We start from the raw sequence: 27,869 nt of genomic DNA, 5'->3' as shown, positions 1-27,869 counted from the left end.
AAGTGCCTCCCTGCTTACCTGTACAGTAAGGTAGCTAATATTGTCTATTTTGTGTGAATTTAGAAAGAACACGTTCATGTAGCGGGTTGTTGTGATACCGTATTGTTGAATGTGAACAATGTAACGCCTTCTAACCGTTTAACCTGAGCGAGTAACTTTGTTTCGATTGTTAGCACTGGCGACTTTTAGCTAGCTGGCAGCAGGACTTTGTCATTGACACCTAATTGACATAATTCATCGTAATAATGAAAATATTTAATGAATACAGATGACGCATGCTTGAGACCCCGACAGACATTGAATTTCTCACTGTGTTCAGGCTTTGTAGAGCTGCTGTTACTCTCTTGACTGTTGGCTGAGTGATTAGTACGTTGATCCAATTATCTGAGCTAGCTGGCCAGACATCCTTAACGTGGACCCTAGTAAACTCTGTGTTGTTTCCAGACAGACCCTCGCTGTGTTATCAATCGTTTATTACACTAGTTTCCCTTCACCATAACGTTTGCTTAAGCAACAGGGACTCCAACCCCGAAGCAGGGCGGAAGTGAAATGTTGAGTTGAAGGGTATGGCCACTGTACACACAGCTTTTAGGGAAAACGTTAAAAAGCCTACCAGTATTTCCTGCTGTATCTAAATATGTTTGTGTGTCGATGCAGGATGTTCAAATGGCTGGAGGCACATCTCGAGGACACACACAGGGAGCATGGTGTCCAAACATAGATAAGAGATGTTTCCTTGTTGTGTCCTTGTGCTTCACAATGGATTAACAGACTCTTTACAATTAGCGTTTTCTGCAGGTAGTAGTTTGCGTTTGAAAACAGTGGAGTCTGTAACTGTAAGGTACCCACTGGCGTACACTGCTCCAGTCAGCCATTGAGATATTCATTGCAGATCATAAGTATCACCTGTGCCAAAAGTGGAAGGTCACTTTTCTGACAAAGATCTTTTTGCCAGCTGTTTTTGTCAAGACATAATAAAACCTAAAAGGTGTCCACTCCTCTGGTAAATGGACTGTCCAATATTAATTGTATTTTGACGCTTTGGCAACATTGTTTTTGAAATAAGGCCAATAAAGACCTTTGAATCGAATATTAATATTCATCAACCTGAACCCATAACTGATGAACAGTTGATACTGATGGTTTCTCACATTTTTGTAGTAGTGATTTTTTGATCAATCGCCAAAATAAGCTACAGAGTAATAAATGATATAAATACTTGTTAGCTGTAGCCCCACATTTTTCATATTTAATCAGCAGCATGTTTATGAGAGTAACTCAAAACTTGTTATTTCTGTCCGTTCTCTGCAGGCCTGCAGGATGGCCCAGGGTGACAGCAAGGTGCTGGTTCTGGGAGCGTTGGCTGGAGTGGCTGGCATCAGTTTGGCTGTGGTGTGTTACCAGGGCTTTAGGTCAAGACGAAGAGCCTCGTGTCCGGGGTTCTACCTCAACCGTGCTAATGAACAGGGGACTGGCGTGATGTTGGTGGATGGGCCAGGTCTGCCCAGGGGTCAGGTTGAGGTGCTGCAGCGCCTTGAAGCACTGATCCAGTGTGTGTCCGAGCTGAAGGATGAGATGAAGTCGTTGAAGAACGCTCTGCCAGTATTGCAGGACCAAGTCAGGGAGGAGCTGAGGGGACGTGAGGGGGCGCGTCGAGCCAGCCCTCTCCACAGGACCACGCCAACACGAAGGAAAAGGGCTGCAGGCACCCTCACTGGGGCCAGAGCTGAGGGTCGGAGCTCAGAGGAAGCAGAGAGTGAGGGAGGGTGAGTACTGTTGTGTTTTCCTAAGTTTCCTCCATCTGAGCAAGCTACAAAAATGTCATACTGCTACCCCCTTTTTCCTCACCCCTTCACAGTGAAACACACACACTGTCCCTGGCTAACTTGTTAACCAAATATAAATTTGACCTGGCAGACCACCTTTGATCCGTCAGCCAGTCAGCCAGTATGTTGGATCGTTGCTCCCATGACAATTATTAATTTGCCAGATCAGCTTGTGCTCAAAGTGCAGTATCTTCATCACACTTGCAATGTGTTTGTCCTCTAATTATACACTGTTACATACGTGAATATATATTTTTAAAATATGCTACTGTTATTTCAATGTGCCATATACGTGTTTGAGCAACATTTCACATCTCCTGCTACTATTTACTATTTATTTTACTATGTATACAGAGCATCTTTGACAAAAAAGGTTGTTTGTGATGACTTGAGTTCTATCTTGCCTACCGCCATGCCAGAATTGCAGCACAATCTAGTGCTGTTCTGGGGGACTGGTACAGTATCAGTAGGCTGTATATAACTGCAGTGGCTGCCTATCACAGGACTATGGAATTCATTTGTTTTTACACATTTATGTAGTAAGGATACATGGTCGAGTGCATTGCTCTATTCTCCCTTAGTGACTAACACGATACAGAATAAGGTTATCACAGAAGTGGATTTGCGGTGCAATAATATAAACAAAAGAGTTGTATTTTTTTATGAATATTAAAGTAGGACGTTTCTCTAATGACTGATTACTTCATACCCAGCTGTGAACATCAGGGGGAAATAAGTACTGTACGTAACTACGGGTGTGTGAAATCCAGTCAGTGAAAGGATCTTGCATGATAGCGTGTCAGTCAGTGAAAGTTCTTTCTTTCTCTACAAAGGCTCATTTTACCGGATGAAAACGGAGTATGTGGTGCTTTAGCTTTGAACTTAGATCGGTAAGATGTTAGATCAAAGTGTGGCCACTCAGGAAATGCACCATTTCACATGCTGAACATTTTTACTTTAATCAAGTTTAGAGTCCGGCTTATCACATGTTATATTGACATAATGGATGCTGATATTAAATAGATACAACTTTTCAGGTCATCGTGCAGAAACAGTGCTTGTAATAGTGTAGCGTCGGTGTCATCATTACATAGTCTGTCCAGCAGACTCCACTGTTGACAACACTTAGCTGCTGCTCCTCAGTTGGTACAGTGTAACAGCTGAGCATATGTTGGTGTAAAGGGTTTTAAAATAGCTGTAAATACCTGCCTCTGGTATATATCTTTGTTGCATTCATCTGATCACAAACATCATTTGCATTTATATTGATATTGGAATAATCTTTTTTCTGTGAATTATCAATATCAGCTTCAGCCACAAAATTTCACGAGGCTCTAGTCATTTCCCAATGTAAATAATTCCAGGAGATAAACACCAGATAGATAAACAACATAGATCTCAACAGGTGGCACACTGTAATTTGATTTCAGTTTGATTTTTATTTCCACTTTAACAACCTCATATGTTGATCAGCGTGCGACTCAAAACTCCTGTGACCCTCCTACTTACCAGTTAACCTCACTCATTTTATGTGCTAAATTATAGTTCAGATGACAGTATGTACATTTGCCTCAGGTGCTGCAGGGAACAGCAGACTAATCAAGTACCACATGCCCAGTCATCCACCTCCATCCTCAGCCAAGCGCCTTGAACTCACGCCAGCCTTAGACAACATAAACAACAGATGTGTTTCTTTTGAATGGACTATCATTTTAAAATCTCATCTCATAAAAACAACTGTTAAATGATGATGATTAAGCCAAGGCTTTAATGTTTTCAACAGTCAGGCAGACTTTAGTTTTTCTTGGACATGACTGAATATATTTTAAACACGGCATTCAGAAATTGTATCAAATCAGAGAACGCCGAGTTTGGATATTGTAGCACTTGGAGATCTTTGTATGGACTTGGATGGACTTTTTGTCTGTTGCCTGGGTACTTGACCTGGATTGCCCTGTTCTTCATTTGTGTCGAAAGTATGTGAAGTGGCAAGAAGATATCATAACAGTGAGTGCAGCTGCTTTCACATCTTAACCGCACAGTTTTTTAGTTGTGCAGTAAGCCTTAGATCAGAGCTGTACGGCTCCTCCCCATCTCTGTTACTGTCCTCGCAATGATTTATCAATTGCCTCAGAGCAACATGCCGGCCAACTAAACATCCAGTGCACCCTGGATAATTAATCAGTGTTGTGTTTTATGCTCTGTGACCTCTAAGAGTCGCATCGTTTGTTTATGTTTTTACCAGGAAAGAAACCAACGTCAGTGGTTATACAATGTTCAAGAAACTTGATATAACTCAGATGCAACCAGATTCATGTGTCCACAAACGTTGTTTGAAAAAGATGAATTACTAACTTTTTTCAGTATTATTTACTTGGCAAAATGTGGGAAAAGAACTGATGTAACCCTAAAAGTATTTCAGGTCACATGCGTTTATTGGCATTGGAAGTAAGACAGCTCACAGATGGGTAATAACATCATATCATATGAGTCTACTTTCATGATGGATAAACATTTCAGGTCGACCTACCTCTATTTATGTTACCATCGCCCTCCTCATTGGCTAGAGGAGCAGGTAGAAGCGTAAGACTGCCCTCTAGCAGATGTGGTTCACAGGTTTTGAGTGACAGGCGTCGGCCGCATCAAATGCTCTTAATTACAGCCCGGGTTATTATGCCTTAAAAGAAATCACATCACGCACACACCTCCCATAATTAAAGAGCCTTTACTGCCGCTCTGTTATTTGTATGAGCAGAGGGTGTGGGGGTTAGTGGGAATGGTGCAGTGAAGAAATTTCAGCCCCTTAGGGAATGTGTAGCATTCCCCCAGAGGAGCCAGTTACTATACACCCCTAATCCTCACATCCATTTAAAGGGCTCTTGGTGTCTGTTTCGGCTGGCTTGGAAGCGTTTGGAGCACAATATCTCCACACAATATCCCCATAAGAGCCGGGATGCTAAGGGTTGGGTAATAGTTTGCATGTTTGTTGAAATCTAAAGCCTTAAGAATACATTTAAGATTAGCGAGATTAGTGCGTTTATTGCTTGGTGCAAAATGTACGTTTCAGTTCAACATTTTGCTGCCTCAAAAACCAGAAGAAGCCATGTTCAGGTGTTGCATACTGTCAGTACAGCAACAGATTTAATAAATAAGAGGAATACATATCTTCAATTGTATTGTTTACTTGTGTAACTTATGTAAATAATGGCTTTAGTTTGGCAGCAGATAACCAACAGGGGGCATCACGCAAGTGTGAACAGGGCCTTCAACAAATTCAACAGCAAGCCCTGCTGCAGAACATGATAGACGCACATCATGAATAGGCAAAGGCTTGTGTTTATTCCCCTCTGGAGCTGTATGCTTTTGCAAGTTTAATGGTTTAATGGAAGTTTTTTTCAAGTTCCATAATTTCAGTTGATGGAGGAAATCTTTGTCCTGTATGTTTACATAGGTATTTCAAGTGTGACCAGCGTTGCCAAATTGTCTCCAACCTGAGTCTGTGTAATGATGCATATTACCTCTGCAGAAATGTTCATAAATAACAGAACAATTAGTGTGACACAATGTCAAAATTATGGAGCCGGGTTGTGTCGATCAAAAAACTGTCGCCCCCGCCACTGAAAGGTTGAAAGTTCCAGCTGTTTATTCCATTCACTCCTCATGTGTCACAACGGCTTCCTCAGAGCTACCTCTCTGCAGGTAAGGAGACCCATCAATCACCCTCTGTGTGCCAAGCTGTCAGAGGCCTCATTTAAAAGTGTTTTGTAGGAACTTGTAATACCCTGAACAGTTCCCACTGAGTTTATTCACATCACGTCTCTGTAGCTCAAGGACATTACAGCTTCTTTTTTCCTTTTCCAAAAAAATAGCATTTATGATATTGGATAGTTGTTGATTTAAGCAGATTTAAGCAAGGGTTTTGTTTAGAGACGGGCAAGCCTGATCAACACGCAGAGAAATGTTTAGAAAGAGAAAAGGGAGCTCATTGTCTGCTTTGTGATTAAAAGCTTTAGCCTAACTTCCCTGTGACGTCATGGTACTTGTTGCTCCGCAGCTGTCCGTATCCAAGACATTCACATCTATATCCTCAGGTTCATACTTCAATGAAAGGCTTTTAGCCAAACAAACACATTTATTGAATTGCGTACAATGTATACAGCACACACAGAGCAGACGCGTTCAGCTCCGACCTCCAGTATATCGTCGAGTTTCACTCTGACCACCCACATCTCCTATTCATGTTTGCTTTAATGGCCAATGCTGACTTTTCTATGATCCTACAACCTTGAGTGCAAAAATGTTTCATTGGCATATCTGTTATTGCCATTATTAGCGGAGTGCATTTTTCTTTAAGTCACTCTCATCAACCATGGCTCTTTTTCTTTTCATATTACTTTAATGTATCTTGCTCATTACTCTTAAGTTTCATCCTCTGTAAGGGAGGTGTCGTCCCACCTCCTGTTAAGATGTATTTCTTGTTTGTTTACCTTTTTGGCAAAATTACAAGCCAAACATTTTTATTGGTTGTGTACAAGCCCAGTTTCCAAATTTGTTTCTTCCTCCTGCTATTTTAAGATCAAAGCGTTACAACATCTTAACAGAAGAGCTATTTATAGTTGACCTGTAGAACGAAAACTAGTGATGAATTATCGCATTCATCATGACTTGTCGTGTCATCGTGTGTCTGTGACAAATGAATGATTGAATTATTTTTCACCCACGTCTTTTTTTCCGCCTGTATTACTTAGCACAACAAAGGGTGGCATAGTTAGGAACCCAGTGATGTTGTCAGCTAGGTGGTTCAGCAGCTGATCTGTGGGAAAGTGGGGTTAACGTCTAAAGAGTCAATCCCTGCCCAGCCTTTGGGGGGGATAGAGAATAAATAACTGGACTCTCTCCAGTCAGTCAGCCATTGTTGTAGAGCAGCAGGCTTTCATTGGTCCTGTCACCACAGCTACACAGACTGAATAAACTGGGCTGCATGTTCTAAGGCCTGGTGATGTTGGGATGGTAACTCTGGTTTGTTTTGAACGGTGTAACCATGGAGACTACCATTGCTAAGCTCTATTAAGAGATCCCTTCACTGCCCCTTGGGGTCCATGTACTGAATGGCTGATCTCCTCCAGTGAGCACACAGCCTGTTGAAAATGAAGGTTAAATCTTTCTAGTCTTTAACTTTGCGAGTGTCAAAAGGCTGGCCCTAACCCTATTGTTCACAATTCTCTCACATTTTACTGACTTGATATTGATTAAACAATCAATCAATACATTTAAAAAATAACTGACTAATTAATCGATGATGAAAATAGTTGTTAGTTGCAGCCCTACTCCAAATTTCTTATTTTGTTTGGTCTGCAGTGAAAACAATTCTTTAGATTCACAGTGATATTAAAAAGAGAAAATCAAGCAACTGCTCACATTTGTGAAACCGTAATTGGCAACTCTGGTGGTATTTTTATTTACTGATGATTAATCGATGATCAAATTTTTCAGATTGTCTGCCGATTAACTAACAAATACTTTAACCACTCCTTTCAATGCTACAAAGTTAATGTCTGAATGGGTCACAGGTGTGTTTTTTTTTTGCACATAAGAACAAGTATTAAATGTTTTGGATTTCTGCCCTTACAAACTGAATTTGCCTGCAGAAAATAATATAATTTCTTGTCATGTGTGAGTCATAGGAGGGCCTGCTGGTATATTATGTACCTAGTCAGTGTTGAAACGCTAGTGACAATATTTAGACTTGTTCTTTCAGAGCTGTGCACTGCTGCTGGTAACATTGCAAGGATAATAATGGCTCCTGCACAAACATATATACACTACACAAACACACACAGTAATACAAATAGATCCTTAGCTTCTTTTTCTTTCAACTCAAGTGATTCATGAGCCGTGGAATTGCGTGACAGGAATGCGCTGATCGCTCAGTACGCTGCTGCCTGTCTCTCCAGCTCCACTGAGTAAATAACTGCAGGGAGGGAGGGAAAACGGACTGCTGAATGAATACAAGGACAAAAGGATGAATGAATTAGGGAATGAATGAATGACACAAGTCCAATATTGTGACTGTCTTGCTATAGTCAAAAGCCAGGCCGCTTTGTTTTAAGGCCTTGCTCTATAATATGGTGGGGGCAGACAGAAAAGGAAGACCACAACAGTCAGAGTAAAGACAAAAGCACACCCATTCAGATTTCTTTTAAGCTGGGGTGTATTGGCCAATAAATGGTTTGAGCCTTGCCTGCAGGTTTTAGGGTTTACTCTGGGGTTAGTGCAGAGAAGGGGATTGTAGAAAGGCTTTGGCACACTATCTCAAAATGATGGAATAAACAGATAGAGATTAAACTAAAGATACTGTAATGTCTAGTTTGTCTAGTGATTCTCCATTTCCTACTAAGCTACTGGATTTGAATGAAGTACAATCCTATGGGTCACAGTGTTTGTATCACTTAACGTCTATAAATATTTTAACTGGCTAATCAAGCATCAGACTCACATTACTTAGTTTTAGTGACAATGACATATTATCACCTTTCATGAGGGGCGGCTGTGGCTCAGGAGGTAAAGCGGGTCGTCCACCGATTGCAGGGTTGGCGGTTTGATTCCAACCTCATCCTATCCACATGTCGAAGTGTCCTTGGGCAAGACACCGAACCTGCGTGGTAGCTTGTTGCTGTTGGTGTGTGAGTGGATGAAGCACTGTATAAATGTAGCAATTTACCTTTTGAGTTGATATGGTGAACTTAGCGAACAGTTGCTAATTTGCACAACATCAAGCAACATTATATTCACCCCCCAGTTCTTTTTTCCTTTTCCAAGACAATAGCATTTATCATATTGGATAGTTGTTGATTTGTTGACACCATCGCAGCTTCATTATTGTTATTGACTTTGTCAGCCGCGCTGCGTTACTCTGCGTTACTACAGTTCCTTTCTTGAGGGAAGAAAATCTCTGCAGGTCAGAATGCCCTCACATTACTCCTGTAATCACAGCACTCTGGGTTGAAGGTGTGTGTCGTGGGGTGGAGTCAGGAAGCAGCCTCTGGCACGAGGCACCTGTTGGGTCCATCGTGTTTCTGTCTGTGGCCCGCTCTGACACATCCCCCCAGAACCATGGCTCGCAGCCCAAAATATTCCCTTAACCACCAATGACGCACATGCAGGCACTGCCAACACTTAATAGAGGCTTTTCATATTTTCACCCTTGTCTATGTCTTTCATTTTTACCTATACCATTAATGTAGCTTTTTTTGTTTTTACTGCTGCTTCTTAAGTGTTAGCTTAGGGTGTTTGCACATACTTACAGTGGTTGAAAGGGCACTATAAAACATCTAATTTGAGTGTTGCGTGCCTCACCCTGACAAACAAGTCTCCCTGTGTTCTTGAAAAAGCCTTCAGGTATCCACGTCGAGACGTCAAAAGTTTCTTAACAGCTAGTATTTATAAACAATTAAGTGACCCACCTATGTAAACAAACCCTGTGCCATTCTGTGTGTAAACAAGCAGTGAAGATTGATCCTTTATAATCAGCACCTGGCAGGAATTCTGATTGTAAAAATGCTCGTTAAGACGGGATTTTGAGTGATCTGAAAAACTCCTCAGCGGAGGTGTTTTCATTCCACCTCACAAGCAGAGGATGTTTTTAGATTGAGTTACCGGGACACAGGCCATCGTCTTGTAAAACTGGCAACATTAAGACTGTTTATTGATGCTTCCTGAGGCCAAGTTGCACATCTTGCTGATGGCAGGATGGAGACAGTCTGGCCTGCTGATTGGAACCACCAAGGTATTCCCTTCTAATCCACACCAGTTAAGTTTAATTGCACACGCTGACAGCAAACTAATGCTACCCCTTTTCTTTTACCAACACGTTGTGCTTTTGTGTTTCTTTATGCTTCCAGGTATATGACTGCACTAACTGACTCTGAGGAAGAAGAGCCAAGCGATGCAGAACAGAGGGATGAAGAACAACCTGCCGATAACTTGTCCGTCCTCCTTGAGAGGATCGACTGTTTGCATCAGGGCTCTGAATCTGACAAAAGGGAAAGTCTCAACCTCCTTTTGCAGCAGCGAGAGGAGGTGTGTTCAGTTGGTTAACTCCTTGCATACATTCAACGGATAGATGCTGTTAGTCCTCAATACAGAACAGTGTGTCTTAACACTTGATGTATTTCTGTAGTTTGGACAGAACTCAACATTTCTTTGGCGGCTAATCCGAGCTTACTGTGATGTTCATGACATCAGCTCCACCCTGGAGGAGAAGAAGACCCATGCAGAAACCGGTAATCTACTAAACCTTGTGTTATTCCTCATTTGCCACACATCCCGCCCTGGATGTGAGGTGCTATAATGTCATAACCACAGCTGTTGTACTGGCCAAACCCCAAATGTCATTGTCTCATCTGGAAAACCCAAATCTAGGCAAATCTGTGTTCCTGCAGTGACCTCAGCCAGTTAGTTTGAGTTGTTGGCCCACAGTGAATCAGCAGAAACGATGTTTGGCAACTCACAAATTGTCTGTGGTTACAGTTTACAGTGGAGCAGATAGGACTAACTGCAAGTGTTGTATAGTCATCCCTTTTTTGTAGGAAAGCACTCATAAGGTCTGAATTGGTGCTAATATGTCATACTAGCCTGATTGCATTACTTACATATCCCCCCTACCTACACATCATTGTTATGAATTAATTAGTCCAATTTATGTCCTTGTAATTGAGTGAAATGTCTGACTCTTGTGGTGGAAAGAGCACTGTGCATCAGTTGAGGAATATCAAAATTTATATCGTACACTCTGACACAGATTGTGACCAGGATTTTGGCGGAGCTATCTCATACAAAACCTGTGTCTTAGCATGGAGTCAGGCCACCATGAGTCTCCAGAACAGCTTCAGTGCTCCTTGCCAAGTCTGTGGAACTCTGTTGGAGGGATGAACACCTTTCCTCCACAAGATATTCCCCCATTTATATATACCACCTCTATTTAATCAAGTAAGATCATTGAGGCCAAGATCTCTTTTGCAAGACAGACCTGAGCACAGCAGATAGAAAGAAAATTAAACATAGCCAGACATAACAATAGACATATAGCATCAGAGGCAGTCACAGACATCACTAAATAGATTTGAAGATAAAAGTTTAGATTGTATAATTTGGTTTTATGAACATGGTGGTGGAGAGCATTGGCTTAACACGTTGGTCCAAAATCCTCCATAGGTGTTCAACTGGGTTGAGATCTGGTGACTGTAATGGTCGTGGTATTTTATTCACGTCATTTTCATACTCGGCGGACCAATCAACGAGCCCTGGTGCACCCTGAACTATCAGCGTGAAATTGCCATACAGAAAATGTATTCCACATACTGTGAATAAGTTATGCACTCAACAAAGAGGACGCCATACAGTCTTAAAGTCAACTTCATGATGACAAAACATTTTTCTCAGTGATCTCCCACAGGCTCTTTGAAAGCAGGGTACAAGGACTTTCCGTGCTTGTCTTGTGTTACCCTTGAAGGCTTTGTACAGTAGACCATAATGCTCATTTCCCTCAAACAGAGGCTGTTTTGTGATTCTGCTGACGTTCAGACTGGATTGACCTGTTTCTCCGTAATCCCTCCCCATCAATGTGCCTCTAATCAGAGCTGGCCAGGTGCTTCCTGCAAAGACACCTGTGTCAAAGCCTTAGAGACATGGATATTTAAAGCAACAGGGTATCATATTTGACATTCATTTAGATATTAATAGAGCAGATGGAATGAAACACTTTCCACTGAGTAATGAAGGATTTAAAACTGAGCTCTCTTCTTGGATTGCATTTCATATCACTTCTGTTTTTATTGCTTTAATCCAGCGTCCTGTGATGTTTCTTGATTTATGTATATCCTGTTGTGTTTTCTCAGTCAACATACCCCTTAACTCTTCTAATCCACTCTCTCTTCTTTTGTCGTGTCAACAAGAATGTCTGGGGCGAATTGCGTGTGTTGAATTTGCATTTTGGTGGAGCATCATTACCTGTTGTCTATCTGTTCTTTCCTCTTAGGGAAGAAAGTTGGTGAAGAGGCGGTGAGCCTGAACCCTACATGTCCTGAAAGTCATCAGTGGTAGGTTTGAGTTGTTTCCGTCCTTGCACATGTCATTATGTATGTTTTGTTCTGTTTAATAAAGTCTGTAGAGCTGCCATTTCAAAAGCAAATCAATCAAGGATACTTCAATACACAGTCTGATGGCATGTGACATGCTGTCATTGAGCCCCATCATGTGAGTCACCTGTGGTTGAATTCTAATTCAGTAAACACTATGAGACAGAATGAAAGCATAAACACAGGTACTTTCCCCAGATGAGAGGTGTGGGGGGGGTGGGCTGTGCTTTTGAGTGACGTGTCGGCCTGGAGCAGCTGCTCCTCCGTGTTTGAATGTATGTTTGATTCCTTTCATTGGGCAGTTTAGCAAATATAACTGGAATGAGTCCAGAGGAACATCTCAGAAAGCCCACAGGGGTAAAAGACAGAGTGACTTCACTGTGACTTATGTTTCTCTTTGCACCATGCTTTGGAATATGCAAAGAAAAGTGCATATTTTGTGAAAATAGTGGTTTTCAGCAGAGCATTTCTGCATGCTTTGCAGACATGCATGTTTGTGAGATAATAGTAGCTTACCTTCCAAACATCTCCTTCCTGCAGACCCCCCCCCCCCCCCCCCCCCCCCCCGCCACATGATAGCATCACATCCAGTTTCAGGAATGTAAACACAGCCTAGGTTAACTCCGCTCAGATAGACTGACGGTTGCACTGGGAGATGTGTGTGATCAATGGTCTTCTGTTATTGCACTTGTTCTTCCTGTATGTTGGTGGTTGCTTCACAGCATGAGCTGTACATATTCACAGCTGTACATATTTAGTGCTCGGGGTTATGCTGGTGATACATGTGGCGCCCAGGCATTGTGGGTTTGTGTTCAGCTCATAACATTCGTCTGCATTTCATGTACTGTATTCTTGTGGCTGCGTTCTATAATCTGACTTGTCCCACAGAAATTACATTTTTGTTGCATCCTTCTGATGCGAGTGGACATTTCAACATGGCTAATAATTATCTTTCTGAATGGTCCTTATGATAATAATAAGTGAAATAAGGGGAATTTTGTCGCCGTAGGTGATTCTCAGACAAAGGAAATCAGGTGAGCCTCCTCTCCCTTCGTATACCTCCCCTGTTGCTCTGTGACTCAAGGAAAAATCCCCTTGCTTTTAATTAGGTGTGCAGAGTGGGCCTGATGGCATGAATCCCGTTTGTATTTGTGCAGGCCCCAGTGGTGCATTCCTCATCTGAAACACTGCTCGTGTCAAAACTTGACTGCTGAGTGATCATACATGAAATCCATGGCTGGAATAGAGAGATGAAGATTGCACCAGATGCAGCTTTTGAGATCAGCTTGCAACTGCTGGGGTTTGAAAACAACTGCAAAGCCTGCTTCAGATGCAGCTCCAAGGAAATGATACAAAACCACTTTTATTTAGCTTTGTTTAACTCATTGAGCATATATGAATTCCATACAGTAAACAGTGTACTGTGTTTGCTTGTTTGTATAATGCTAATAGTTTCCCCAGTGTACGCATTTGTTACCATTAATTACATTCCCTGAATTAGTGTCCTGTGTAATTGAGATCATGTGGTTACTTTCTGTGTACACGCTTATGGAGTTTTCTCATGGAAAACAGACCAAAACCTGCCTGCTCAAGCCAGCAGCCCTGTTTGCTCTGTTCGTTAGAGAATAATTAGCATTAGCTCATGCACATACCGCAGCACTCGAGACGTCAAGTGAAATAGAAGGCCGTGTTTGTTTAGTTAATTAAGAGCAACAGCTTTAAAAAAGCTTAATGCTTAATCCTATATCCACTAATGGAATTTGTAAGATTCTTAAACCGAGCAGAAATGCTGTCTAAATTGAATGGACAGGGCAAAGTAGGTAAAGCCACACTTTGAGAAGGGAGGAGGCAGCGACTGGGGCCGGTGCCAGGCAGTGTTGCAAGGAAGTTTATGTCTGAGGTAACTGTTTACTTAGTGTACCGATGCCGTGAGAAAACTTGTCACCTGTTTTCCTGAATGCCGCCCAGCTCGTCACAATTTGGCAGATGTTGTTTAGACGCACAGTTCCTGCTCTGCCACTGAAACTACTTATAGAGACTTCTTTACATGGCCCGAGTGAATGGATGCCTTTTTGAACTTTTCCATTGCCATCTACCGTGATTTAACTCTATTAAGGTTTTGGAATGGGTTTGAATGGAAGCTGAATATTTCTTTCAATGCTACGAATGATTTTTAACTTTTGTGTTACAGCTTTTTTTGAATCTGTGAAAATGAAAGTAAAAAAATGATGCAGTAAACACACTGATGAAATGTATTGCATTTCTACAAATAATTGGCACAACAAAATATGTCATTATTGTAATGCCGAAATTAATATACGTAGTTAGATTTTATCACCAACACAGTTGTGGTACAACTACAGTATGCTGTGTATTGTAAGTTACAGAGAAGCTTTCTGTCTTCTCGACCCACCAGCTTGACTATAAAATGAAAGATGATGTGTCTCCATCTGTCCCTGCATGAAGGGCTCTGTTGTTACAACCACTGTAACTAACACAATTATCGTTGTAATGTGTTCATTTTAACCAAAGTTGTTTACAAGCTCAGTGCTGGAGCTCATCATATGTTATGATAACCAAAACGTGGCCTGCTGACTCAATCCTAGTCTGGTTCATGGTTCACTGCCACAAAGCTATTTTAAGTTTGATGACACACAAACTCTGTTGGGTTAAATCAGTGTCACACATCTCCAATTACAAAGTGTCAAATTACTGTTTATGACCTGTAAATACCTGCAAGTTTGGAGCAAATTGATTTCATAATTTTATCTGTTTTTAATTTGTAGAAATTTGCTGAGTGACAGCATAGCAGGAGTGAGGCGGACAGTCTGAGCAAACATGCTCTGCTGTATCTCTAACGTCATGTTTAAACACTATTATACCCAGAGTGACCTGCCTACTGTGCACAATGTCTACAAGAGCCCAACTGATAAATCGCCTGTTGATATTGGCCGATATCAGCTTATATATCTGCATTGGCACATATGTGGGCTAATAAGTAACAAGTAACCTAATTTAAGGGATCATTATTTAAATTGTTTTTTGATGTTATGCTGTTATGTGAAAAAGACTATATCAACTGATATATAATCTTTTTTAACTCTCCAATATCGATGTTGGTATCGGTATCTCAAAAATCCAGTGTCCACATTCACATAAAGTCGATGGAGAAATAGCGAAAGATCTCAGACTGTTATCATAGAACCAGGGATTACAATAAATAACCAAAAGCTTTTACCTGTTAAAAGCTGTTGTTGCTGATGTGTAGCTACAAGTCGCAAGACATTTGTGAAGCTCACGTAGTCAGAAACATGCAGCATCCTTTCCGAGCCTGCACGTTGGTGTTTGAAGACCTGAAGTGATGAACGAATGTGATGTCTGTGTAACAGTCATCACTTCACAAGAGATTACGCATACTTTCCCACTCTGTCATGCACCAAATCTCTGTACTTTTCCCAGGAGAGGTGGAGGAGGGCTCTTTTGAAGTTGGATGTGTATTGAGGCACTTCAGTCAAAGAGCACCTTTGAGATGGATACTATCAGCGTCTCCACAGCTCACTTTCTACATTTTTCAGTTATGTGTGCGTGTCAGAGTAGATGCCTCCACCTTCCCCCTCTCAGGTTTCATTCTTCAAAAGCGCCCCAGTACTGTGTAGCCGCCTTGTCTGCCACAGAGCTTTCTAGTAAACTGCTTTCCAGAAGAGAGCTAATCTGTGGACCACAAGTGAGATATAACATAAGATGTGTTTTTGTCTCTGGGTGTATGAATGTGTTTGAGTGAGAATTCAGTATGCATGCGTTGGGTTACATGGGATACTTTCGTAACAGTGAGTGCGAAGCCTGTTTGTATAATCTCAGCAGGTTGACAACTGCGAGATGTGATTGCATTCTTGTATCGCCGGCTTTGTTTATAGGTGCGTTTTCAATGACCCCACAGTGTGAATTCAGCCCATGTAAATCCCTAACTATAGGGCCTCTCTGATGGTACAAAGGCCCGTGGATTAAGCCGGGAGCCTGTGGCAGTGCCAGTCAGAGGAGGGGGGGGGTGATGGGGGCCCCTTTGACCTCTCCAAAGACAACTGTAATTTCAAACACACGTCTCTGTTTGGCGCGGCCATCGTAAGTGTCACCGTGGCAGCATTGTCCTCTGTTCCCAGTAGCCGTGGAAACCCCGTGCGTAAACTTCAGACATCACTTTACTCTGGTTCATCACAGTGGGAACACTTGACACGCAGCCACAAATCCCACCTCCCATGCCGAGACAAGGCTACCAGCTCAGACTTTCATGGGCTAAGTATAACAGCACACTTCACATACTCCCATGCATTGTCTCACACAGGTTGTCCTTGAATTCCTTAAGTTCCTCCTCCTGTTTCTGTACAAGTTTTAGCCTGGAGTCCTGCCTAGCTCTCTCTGTCTTGAATGAGCTCTCTATGTTTGGATTTGAAGGCTGAAATCAATCTGCTGCTTCCGCCAAGCAGCTGACACTTAGGCCCTTTTGTTTTTGCCCAGTAGAGTGGGGGATTTCACTGAGCCGCGGTAAAAAAGCGGACTAACCTTGCGCAATTAAGTGCTCTATCCTCCTCTCATCTTCACCCTGTCATGTTTTGCTGCCGCCCACCTTTGCTCATCCTCTTGATATTTTCCGTTCCTCGCCTTAGACCGTTGAGGAGAGATAGCATTTCAATTCTGAGAGGAAAGGATAAACAACAGCAGGTTGGCTGAGGCTCGACGCGCCCCTCTACACCTTCACATCCCATCTCCCTATAACCTCCCTCCCCTCACCGGTCTCCGCCTCTCCACTGAATGCCAGGTGCTGTTTCTCACAGTGACAATAGATATGTTGCATAACACCAAAAACAACATGGTGCAGAACATCTGATCTTTAATTTTTAGCTGTTTACTTTTGGAAATTATACCTATAGAAGACAGAAGCACAGGATTCGGATGAGCTTTGACATAATCACAAATTCAGAACTCGCCCCAGTCTTACCTCTGCAGGGGAAAGTCCAGGTGCAGAGATGAGCCAACACTATTATGTGCTGGTCCAATCATGAGCCACTCTGCCACTGGCACTCTCAGGTCCACATACTTCTCAGTAAACACTGCCAGAATTGCTACATGCTGAATAATGTTTGCCAATCAGAGGGAAGTAAAAATATGTCTTTCAGTAGCCTGGATGTTGAGCAATCTCTCCCACAGCCCTCACCTGGGCAATGCTGGATCTCAATTATGATTACTGTTCCCCTCTGGTATGCTGCTCTGGTCGCTCTCCTCATCTCACCGCTAATAAGATTTATTGCATTTAATCACATCAGCATATTACAGCCTGCTTGTAGAAGGAGACGAATGACTGACTGGTTAGCATAACTCTTGAAGCAAGATTGCAGTTAGCTGAGCTCATTAGTTTAGTATTGACTTATTGGATTCACAGAGCATTGTGGGTGATTTCAAGTATTGAAGAGAAGCTAGGCCTACTTCTTGTTCTAATTTATTTTGCTGGTTTGTTCATCTACGTATAATTAGAGCAGCATATTGCATAAGGCTATAAGTAAAGATTTTTTTTATTAGCGATTAATTTGCGAATGGATTTCCTCAATTATTCACTAGCATCCAAAGATATTGAAAAACGGTTGTCACAATTTCCCACAGCCAAAAGTGACGTCTGCACATGTTCAATCAACATCCCACAACCCAAAGATATTCAACGAAAAGGAAAAAACAGCACATTAAGAAGCTGCTATCAGCTAATCTTTTGGCATTTTTACTCTTTATGAACAATAAATCAATTATGAAATTGTTGTTGAAAAATCTGATGAATCATTTATTCAATTGTCAATTGTTTCAGCTATAGTGTTGCATCAAGTATCAACAAGATTAAGAGTCATGCTAGCCGCTCACGATGAAAATGCTAACGTACTGATGTTTGATAGGTAATGTTTACCATGTTCACCATTTTAGTTTAGCGTGTTAGCATATTAACCTTTGTTAGTTAGCACTAAACATATGGTATAGCAGAGGCCGAATGTCATTTGTTTTTCAGGTATTTGGCCATGAACCAAAGTATTGAACAAAATGAAAGTTTGACCTGACTATGGCACTATATGGAAAGTGAACGTTTTTACATTTAATCCTGAGTGGGAATATCTGTATCAAATGTCATGGTAATACATCCAATAGTTGTTGAGACACTTCACTCAAGACCACAAACGTCAACCTCATGGTGGCGCTAGAGGAAAAGTCAGGGGATTGCCAAAATGAGTAGTCTCAATCCTATGAATTTCTATTCCAACATTCACGGCAATCTGTCCAATATTTCAGTCTGGACCAAAGTGGCGGACCTTATCAGCATTGCCATTCGTGTGGCTGAAGTGTTTAATCAAGCAAGAATTCCCCTAGCTGTGAAGTGTGTTTCTGTTAAATGCTCCTCCAATGCACCAGTTCACACTTCTCACTAATCATTTTTGAGCCACTGTTGCTTTGAGTGTTGCTCACTTTGTTTTAATTGTGTCATCCTGGGACCACTGGATACTGTGAGCAACTCTTACTACTTGTATGTGTAAAATGTGGTGGCCAAGCACAAACCAACTGTGTCCTGGCTTTGTTTCCTCCCAGAGGATATTTAGTCGGTGATGGATTTGCTCAAAGCCTTTACATCCAGCAATCTGTTTTCATTGGAAACAAGGCAGCACAACTGCAGACAGATAGCATCTCCGCTCTCCACTCATCGAGCGCCAACCAGCGGCAGCATGGCCGCGCCCTGCGCTACCTTAAGAAAACAAGCTGAGATCTTTTTAGTTACAGTTACACACAATTCATCTGCCTTTGTTTGCTTTGCAGAGAATATTTAGGGCACTTGAAAGTGATGTGGTTAGTACTTGTCTTATCGCTTGTGATCATTTTCCACACCACCCACAGTAAGTAGGAGTGATGATGGTAAGCACAAAGATTAATGTTTGCATGATGTTTCACCCAATTACACCCACCTGAATGATGTAATGTTTTTTTCTTTTTGTACATTTTGATCAGTAAGTGGTTGGAACATTGACAACTGAAGTCAAATCACCCAGTTTTTTTTCTCATTCAGTGAGAAAGATCGTTGTACCTACTTTATCTTAATTTAGTAATTACCTGCTAATCATGTAGTACAATTTGCACTCTTTTTTTTCTTAGTGTTTTCATCTGTGTTGGCATGCTTTGCGTGATCACAATCCAGAGACCGAGACAGAAAGAGTGAGAGCGACTACAGAGAACAGTAGCCCACCGCCAAATCATGCCCTGTTAAAAAAAAAAAAAAATCCATTCACACATACCAGACACCTCGGTACACACACGCACAGTTGCAGATTCCATCTACCATCAGCACCACCATGTCAGACGACACTGTCAGATGACCTTTGTGCCCGCTGATCCTTCATATAAAAAGGTGTTTATGTCGCTCTGTAGTGTTTGACAGAGTACCAGCAGGATTAAAGCAGCCTTGTGGTGAAAAGACTTTGATCAGCTCACTCCTCTCCTCTTCAAACCCACAGCGTCATGCTGACTTACAGATCCCAAAGCTGAAATCGCTCTTTGTTTCCCCTCCACCTGCCCATTGGTCCAAGTCAGTGTATTAATTAGTGGGTGAAGGACTAATGTGAAGCAGCTTATCTCTGCTGATGTTGTCTAATGAGGAGCCTTGCTAAAGAAGGTTGAGTGTTGGTGGTTTTTCAGTGCCCCTTTGGTTTCTCATCATAACTGACCCAGAGAAAAGGTGGTGTGACTGAACGGTGCTGCCGAATTTCTCTCCAACCCTCCCACCTACGCAAACTCACTCATGCTCAGCCTCGTTGTTATAATGCAGATAGACCAAGTGAGGACAGAGGTGATCTTGTCGCAGAGTCAAAAGATTCAAAGATGCTGGACCAACTGGCCGGTTGGATTAAGTGATGGTGTTGAGGTGCCACTGCGTAAGACTGTCTTAACACCAGGGTATGCTCAAAACAAACAAATTCGTATGACGTGTTTTCCGACCACGTCATGAGGCTAAAGTGTTCTGGACGGCCACGCTTGAAGGCGGGGTGAAAAGCCTGCTGACACAGAGAGGTGTGGGACATGATAATCAAGTAGTTAAGTCGTTGCTTAAAAGTATTGTTGAGCAACTACTGTATTGTTGACACATGCCTGTCAAACAATGCAAGCCAACTTCTGTGGAAGTATATTGACGTCTTTAATCTGTGTCACACTTGTGAATATAATAAACTGTGCGAATGTGAAGCAGAGTGGTGTTGGAGAATAGATACAGGAGAAATTAAAATGCCTTTGTGTTCAAGCCAAGCTCATGTATCCCATAAGGGCATAATCAGAACTCATTATTTTGTGTTTGTATCAAAGAAAACATCCGCGAGTTAATCTGTGTTTATGTTGAATGTTCAAAAAAAAAGTAGATAAAAGACACAATAAGAGAGATTATTTTTTTCTCATCTTTACTTATTCATTTGCATTTTCTCCCCTTTTTTCTTGGATAATTTTATCAGCTGTGCTCTTGTGTTTTGTATTTGTATTTGTATTGTGTTTACTGCCAATTATGGTCATGGCCTTCTTGCAGCAACAAACAGCAACTTTAGGGGTACGGGGGACATCAAGTTGATTTTCAAACCAACTGTGAAAATCAGGTCAAATCAGTTTTCCCTTTTAAGAAATCTGTTGGGGGTTTTTTTCTCTCTGTGAAAATCTGTAAAAACTGGAAACAATGAGCCAAGCAGTATGACCTGGAATCAACTGATAAACAACTGATCAACATATCGCCTCTCCACAGGTATGCCATCATGTGTGGAATTATGGCAGAATATGACACAGTACAGAACAAGATAAAGAACGGATACATCTTTAAGGTAAGTGCTCGAGTACTAGAGAGTACTCCAGTTATTATATGTTGTGTCTGGGACTGTGCACATTCTGAAACTGGTTATGACTGCTTAATGAAGTGCTTGCGTTATGTGTATACATTTTTCACATTGCTTCTCCCATGTACTTGGAGTAGAGGCGAATAGCAACTCATATCATTTAAGTCAGTAAGCCACTCCTACAGCCATTCGGTTGCATAAGACAGTGTGGAGCAGCAGCACGTAGCATTTTATCTTCTGTCAGCGGCTTCCCCTAAACACTGTGTACCTGCAAAACTCTTGACAGGTGAAAGAGAGGTAGACAGAGTACTGGAGAGGGAAGATATGAAAAAAAAAAAATCCTGAATCAGAGAGGGGTGAGTGGAAAAGAACGAGGGAGGGTGTGTGTGACAGCCAGGAGTGTGTGGTCGCTCGGCGAGATCGCGTGTGTGAGAGGTGTTTGTGAAATACTTGTGGGTTGGTGAAGCAGGACAGATCAGGTCAGAACAGAAGGCAGGGGAAATAGCAGCCGTGTCATGAATCCACAGTTAAAATCTTCTGTCTGTCTCTCTGTCTGTCTGTCTCTCTGTCTGTCTGTCTGCCTCCTCTCCCAGGATCATCTGGATAAAGCCATTGAGCTGAAGCCACAAGACCCCATGTCCTACTACCTGCTGGGCCGCTGGTGCTACGCTGTATGTGACTCTGCCGACACACTGCGCAACACATCTCCTCACTTAGACAAACAGTGAATTTATGGAGGCTGACTTGTCTGCGTGACCTCCTACCTCCCTTTGCTAACCCACCCACGGTTTCCCCTCATTCATTCCCACTGTTTAGGTTTCCCTGAGGTTTGTTTTTCCCTCTGCGACATTCGCAGAAAGCGCTACGGGAGGTTAACACCAGCCATTGTTAGCTGTAAATCAGATTGTACCAGGGAGATATTTTCATCCTGTTTGTATTCGGCTCATGTTCTGTCAGTGCAAGCAGTTGTTTTTGATGCAGCTGGTGATTGTTTCTATGACCATCTTCTCTGTCTCTCTATTTTTGAAAATAATGTGTGTTGATGGATTAATGTCATTTAGATATAAAGGTTTACAGACGTTCTGCTGTTGAGTGTTCCTGTCATTTCGTGAGCTATTTATCACGTAACTTGGTGCCAGTTGTCAAACTAACTGCCTGAAAGGAAGGAAGCTATTACAGAGATTGCTCTGATTAAATTGTATAATACTCACCTCCACTCTTGGTACCAGAGAAGGAGCGAGGGACTGTGCAAATTTAGTGGAGGAGTAACACCTGATCTTTTCAGGGAGTTTTATGGGCTGTCTGTGGTGCGTTCATGTTCAACAATGATCTACTGTTTGTCAGCCAGCGGTTCTGTTTGAAAGGCCCTGTGATGACGCCAAAGCAACGCTACACCTGCAATTAGACGTCGCTCTGATGAATGGTGCGAGGCTGGAACACTACATGTTTGACCCAGGCTTCTCCTGGCCATTATCATCTTCTGCGAAATGTGTCAGTAGAAAAGTATCAGTGCACAGGGCACCTGTGGTCACGGAAATACTGGAAAAGCCACAGTCGAGAAAGTTTTTCTGGCCTGGAACAGTAAAGAAAAATGATATGTAACCAAACCGGCTAGGAAATGAATACCCACAAAATGCATTAAGTTTGTTTCCACTAACTGTTAAAGTACTTAATTTCGCTCAGAAATGTTATTACGTGTGATGGACTAAAAGGAAAAAGGCTCCACATTACATAAATATCTCAATAGACATTGATAGGCCATTGCTATTAACAACGGCACATTAGTAATGTCTTAAAGAGTAATTTAACATCCCCTGACAATCTTGTTTTTGCTGACCTCCAGTGGTCTGACTTGTCGCCTTGCTTCAGTGGTGGACAGGTGGACTCCAGGATCACTGTGACAGGAGTCTCACAGGGATCTGACCACACCCAATCACACCCAGCATGTGAAACAGGCTTGAAGCTTTCAACCAGAGAGGGCAGTGGTGCACTGCTTTTTAGTGTTACTAGTGTTTTAAACTAATGTGCAGAATTGTCTTTTAACTTGAGGTGTTTGATTATTTTGCAGGTGGCTCAGTTGTCATGGATTGAGAGGAAAGTTGCTGCAACATTATTTGGAGAGCCTCCAAGTGCCACAGTTGAAGATGCACTGAAGAATTTTCTTAAGGTACTGTGATTCATTTTTTTTTTTTTACATACGTTCGACTCCTTAAGGCTGCAGTATGCTCAAAACGAACTAGTTCTTCGAATGTGTCACCCACGTCTGAATGAAAGTGTTTATAGCTGTTTGGCTTCACATTAAAAACACTGCGTGAAAAGCCTGCAATCATAGAGAGGGGTGAGACGCAAAGAGTCGTACACACTCAAAGGTAATAAAATGTTGCTGTCTGTAATACACACAAGTGATGGAATTAGCTGTGTGAAGAATATTGCTTCAAATCCTCCACACACCTGGACAAACTGCATAAAGTGGGAGTGACTTTTAGTTTCAGAAAGAAAAAAAATTGTTGGACAGAGATGAGGAGGGGGGGCTTTGACGATCCGATAAGCACTTTCTTTTAAGCATACTTACACCTTTAGGAAAGCCTCCACTCACTCTGTGTGCCTGGTATATTAACAAAGTTAACTTGGACTGGTGGTTTAATTTTTTTATGGATGGTTTTTATTTTAAGTTTAATTGATGCATGCATGTCCTCCCCTGAGCTGCCCTGATTAATGAAGGAAAAATGTCTAGCATTCACTTGCAACTTGCCTCCAGCTCTCTCCACTCCTGTTCCTGGTTTTCAAAGACCAAACGCTCCGTATTTGTAAAGGCTTAATCTGTGTTCCCACATTTCAAATGTTTATAAAGGAGAGAAATGAATTTTGCTCCTGGCCAATATTCCTGCGCATGCCTCTTCCTCATGTCTTGTGTATCTCACACATCAATTTGATTTAAGTGGTCCCTGTTACAACACGTCGCTAGTGACCTGGAGGAGAGCCTCCGGTGAGCTTCGATAAAAAACATCCTGCAAGGTTATGCAGGTCCCCAGCCTCTAACCAGAGGTTATCTGTGCCCGACTAACTGTAGGAGAGCTGGTCAGGTTGTAGGAGCTGCAGGAGAAAGAGAGGCAGGTGAACGAGTCACACGTAATGGCTGCTGTTCCAGGGGAAGATCACCGTCTTCATTAAATTCAGGCCATTGAAATCTTACTCTGATTAGTGAATGTCTAGTCCAGGTAAAACAGATAGTACAGTAGCTGCTGATATGAATTTTAATATTACAGCTTTACTGGGGAGATTTATTGAATATGTTATATTTGAAGTACTAGAGTAGTGTTGTGATATATGCAGAGATAAATTATCTTCAAAGGCTGAAAGTAAACTTTAACTTTTTTTCATTCAGGTGGAGGAGATCAATCCGGGATATTCCAAACTCAACTACGTGTTTCTAGCTAAGGTCAGTACCAGAAACTTAAAGGTGAAATCTCATCTGCATTTTTTGTTTCGGGACTACACTGTGCACTGTTGTGTGGGATCCTACTGAGACTAAACAGGGCATTGACTGTTTCTGTTTCTTTTCTTTGGCAGTGCTACAAAGACCTGGGGCAGAGGGATAAGGCTCGGAAGATGTGTGAAGCTGCTTGTTCAGCGAATGCTGTGTCCAAAGAGGTAGACCTAATCGCTGTCCTGTTGTAATACTGTGTTTATATCTCATGAAATGCATCAGGAATCAGGAATCTTAATACAAAATTCAGCATTTGTTTGGGTAGCTGGCTAATCTGTTGAATACTATTTTATTTATATTCTATTTTAAATAATGTTTTCTTCTCAGGATGAAGAGGCACAAAAGGAGCTGGACTTACTCTGGCCAGCGCTTGGAGTGTGACGACAGCAATAACACATTCTTTTGGAGATGTATTTTCCATCTGCTGCAGGAGGCGTGTGCGTGTGTGGATATAGTGTGTATTGAGAGGCCATCATGTTAATTCACTCTGTGAGTGGAGGGAGGTGTGCTGTCGCATTATATCATCACTGGGCGCAGTAGACTACCACAGTCAGAACCGTCCTATGTAGTTTTAAATCCCACTTGTATTCTAATTTTAATGATGGAAAACAAACTGTTCGTACCTGCTTGTATCAAATCAGTGAGATCATTAGTTTTCCCTCTGTCAAATAATCAAGTCGATGAGGTGGATTTTTGTTGATTTTAATTGTTACAGAAATTGGATTAATAATGAATGATAGTAAATTCAGTGTGATAGTTAGTGTGTATATTCCTGTTGATCTGCTGTGTGTGTGTGTATGTGTGTGTGTGTACAGCCGTGTGTAGCAGACATCCTCTCAGGGGTCTGATTGCACTGATAGCGAGTGTCACTCCAGTGTGTCTCAAGGATAACAAGTTTCCTTGACAACAAAGACCTGTCGCTTTTTGGGAAAGTGACCCACAGGACCCGCTGTTCCTTCCTGTTCCGTCCTGTTTTTTTGTTGCGTCTCCCACCACACATTCAAGTGGCAATAACAAAAGCACATCAGACAATGGCGCACCCAAACAAAGATCTTGGAATGCTGTGACCACTGGACGACCTCTTGCCCTGAGCATGAGCGCTCACCGGCTACATTTACATGCAGGCTTTGTAAAATGATTTGATCGCGCAGTGAACACACATAGATGAATATTTTCTTTCATGATATCTTTGATGAGACCTGATGAACTGTCCAAACTCCAGAGTTTAAGTGAGTTCCCCAATTTTTTAACCCTGGGTTATCAGCTGACCCCGGATACTTGATTTTCTTAATTTGAGACAATACATCAGATGTCCTCAGTTTAATGTGCTTGACAACAAACCTCTAGACGGCTTGAGCAAAGAACCCATAAGTGAGTTCAAGATTGTTTCAAGTGTCATTACATAGCACCTCCGTACAGGTGTTTTGGAACACAACCTCCTTTTTAAACCGGAGTTCCTGTTGGAACCTTTCATGAAGGTCTCTCTTCCTGGAGGGGTTCCTAAATCCTGTGAACGTTACTTTTTGAACGTTTACACGGAGCTCTGATTCCTTTACATTTTATTGGTCTTTAAAATCTGTGTAATCTAACGTCAATTTTATTGAGACATCTGTTTCATTCTGAACTTTTCCAATGTCAGAGAAAGTGGAGAGGCATCCTAGGCACCACAACTCAAATTTGGTACAAGTAAAAAAAAGGGTTTCGTGTTTATAGAAGGCTCCTGTTTCACTATATGTATATATACAACTCCGAATTATCCTGGTGAAGGTTCAATTAAGGTTTTGCTCAGGTTTCAATTAATGTAAAAAACACACAGTTGAGTGCACACTTTTTCATGCATGTAGTGACAAAAAATCATCATCATCATCAGGCCTCATCAGTTCACTGACGGACAAATAACAAAGTGAGATGAAGGTGTTTGCAGGGCACTCCAGGACACTCACTGGTGTGCATGCAAATGGAGTCATTGACGGGGAAACTGGAGAGCAAGCTGTGTGTGTTTTTTTTTTTTTGTCATCTGTATTTCTTGTAACAGGTTCGAAGGCTCTCCAGTAAAACTATAATGACTATAGCAGAGGATGAAGACTCGTTGCTTCGGCGTGATGTGATTCCAGGTTAGATAACGCTACTAAACTGTGATTTGATCAGGCTGAAGTAAAGTTTCAATGTTTCATTTTGTTACTGTCTTATGCATTCCTAATTATTTCACAGTAGCTAATGTTTCTACTCGGTCTTGTTAAGTGTGATGCATTTTAGACATGCATATTGTATGAAACCAGGGCTTTAGTTTTGTGTACTGTTGAGATTTGTTTTGGAAGACTCTATGGGTTTAGAGCCTGATTAATGTGTTGTTGAGTGAATTATGAAAATTACAGCAAGAATTGTTTTTATGTCACTTTACAGATTTTTCTACAAACACTACGAATGTATTTGATTTTATTTGAATGCCAAAGCAAGGACAATATTCCTCAAGGTTATATCAAATCTGATACACTACATGGAGATTATACTGTACAGTATCAAAGGCAGCATGCACTAAATGATTAATGGTACTGGAGTCTATAATTAAATCTGTGCAATCCTGATGTGAGTTGCTGTTTGTCTTGCTTGTCCTGAGCTTGTTTTTTCTGCTCGTTAGTTTTATTGCTGTTTTATTGCTGAGGAATACCATCGCCCATAACCTATTATTAAAATGTTTTTTTTTTCATAAACTACATTGATCATAATTCAAAAACAGCTAAACATGTAACAAGCAGGCATGCATGGCTATAAATAATATGTTTATAGGAGTTTTAAGGCATCCCCGTCCTTCTCCCCAGACTGCACATTTTGTGCCAGGCCAATTGGGAATTTGTTACTGGATCAGATTCAGGCCAGCTTGCCACCAGTCTAGTCATGTTTCAGCATTTTCTTTTCCCCTGGTAGAACCACACCAAATGAGCACAGGTGTTTGTTTATACAGTGAAAACTTCACCTTTCCATGACTGATTTTATTAGCCTCCTGTGTGCTTTCTGTAAAAGCCTCAGTTGAGACAGCTGCAGAATTCACTCACAGCTGGGGGGGGGGTTTTCTTAAATGTGAAGGAAACTTTTGATGTTTTATATTCATTCACCGGCATCATATAGTATGTCTCTGTGTGTGATTGCATCTAATCTTGATGTCTGTACATGCTGGCCTAATGACAGGAGGCCATGTTGTGTAAGGATTTAGAGGCTGCAGCTTTCAGATTTCTTTCTCAGGAAGTTCAGTAGTGGGTGCCCATAAAGGACTGCTGTCCATCACGAGCAGGTGAGGATCATCCCCACTTCATTAGGTCGATACCACTCTCATATCTGTCCTTTAAAGGTCCCATATTGTAGAAAAACATGTCTGTTTTCTTTCCCGCCGTTATGCTAACATGAGCTAAACCAACGCTGGCTGTGGCCTTATATTTAATCATGGTATCAATCTTCTAACTCTCCACCAGGAAGCAAATAAGCGTGTTTCCCAAAAAGTGTTCCTTTAACCTTTAATCTAAAAGGTCACAGGCCTTCT

General features: G+C 41.7%; 1 protein-coding gene across 1 annotated transcript; it reads left to right on the top strand.

Moving 5' to 3' along the window:
* On the top strand, positions 1-26,919 carry LOC139294172 (regulator of microtubule dynamics protein 2). The gene is made up of 11 exons (XM_070915993.1): positions 1-30; positions 1,312-1,766; positions 9,728-9,905; positions 10,006-10,108; positions 11,863-11,923; positions 20,760-20,835; positions 21,441-21,518; positions 22,916-23,014; positions 24,233-24,286; positions 24,418-24,498; positions 24,662-26,919. Exons 2-11 carry the CDS (start codon positions 1,321-1,323, stop codon positions 24,713-24,715), a joined length of 1,230 nt encoding a protein of 409 aa, XP_070772094.1. The 5' UTR covers positions 1-30; positions 1,312-1,320; the 3' UTR covers positions 24,716-26,919.
* Positions 26,920-27,869: the final 950 nt, after the last annotated feature.

The sequence above is a fragment of the Enoplosus armatus genome, chromosome 12, assembly GCF_043641665.1.
Source record: "Enoplosus armatus isolate fEnoArm2 chromosome 12, fEnoArm2.hap1, whole genome shotgun sequence".
NCBI classification, from domain to species: domain Eukaryota; kingdom Metazoa; phylum Chordata; class Actinopteri; order Centrarchiformes; family Enoplosidae; genus Enoplosus; species Enoplosus armatus.
This window is presented reverse-complemented; position numbering and strand designations above follow the sequence as displayed.

What these genes read in the sequence shown, in the direction of transcription:
- LOC139294172 (XM_070915993.1), top strand. Translation starts at nt 1,321, where the DNA reads ATGGCCCAGGGTGACAGCAAGGTGCTGGTTCTGGGAGCGTTGGCTGGA. An exon ending in TTTTGCAGCAGCGAGAGGAG is followed by an intron (nt 9,906 to 10,005) that starts GTGTGTTCAGTT and finishes GTATTTCTGTAG; the next exon opens with TTTGGACAGAACTCAACATT. An exon ending in TGTCCTGAAAGTCATCAGTG is followed by an intron (nt 11,924 to 20,759) that starts GTAGGTTTGAGT and finishes GCCTCTCCACAG; the next exon opens with GTATGCCATCATGTGTGGAA.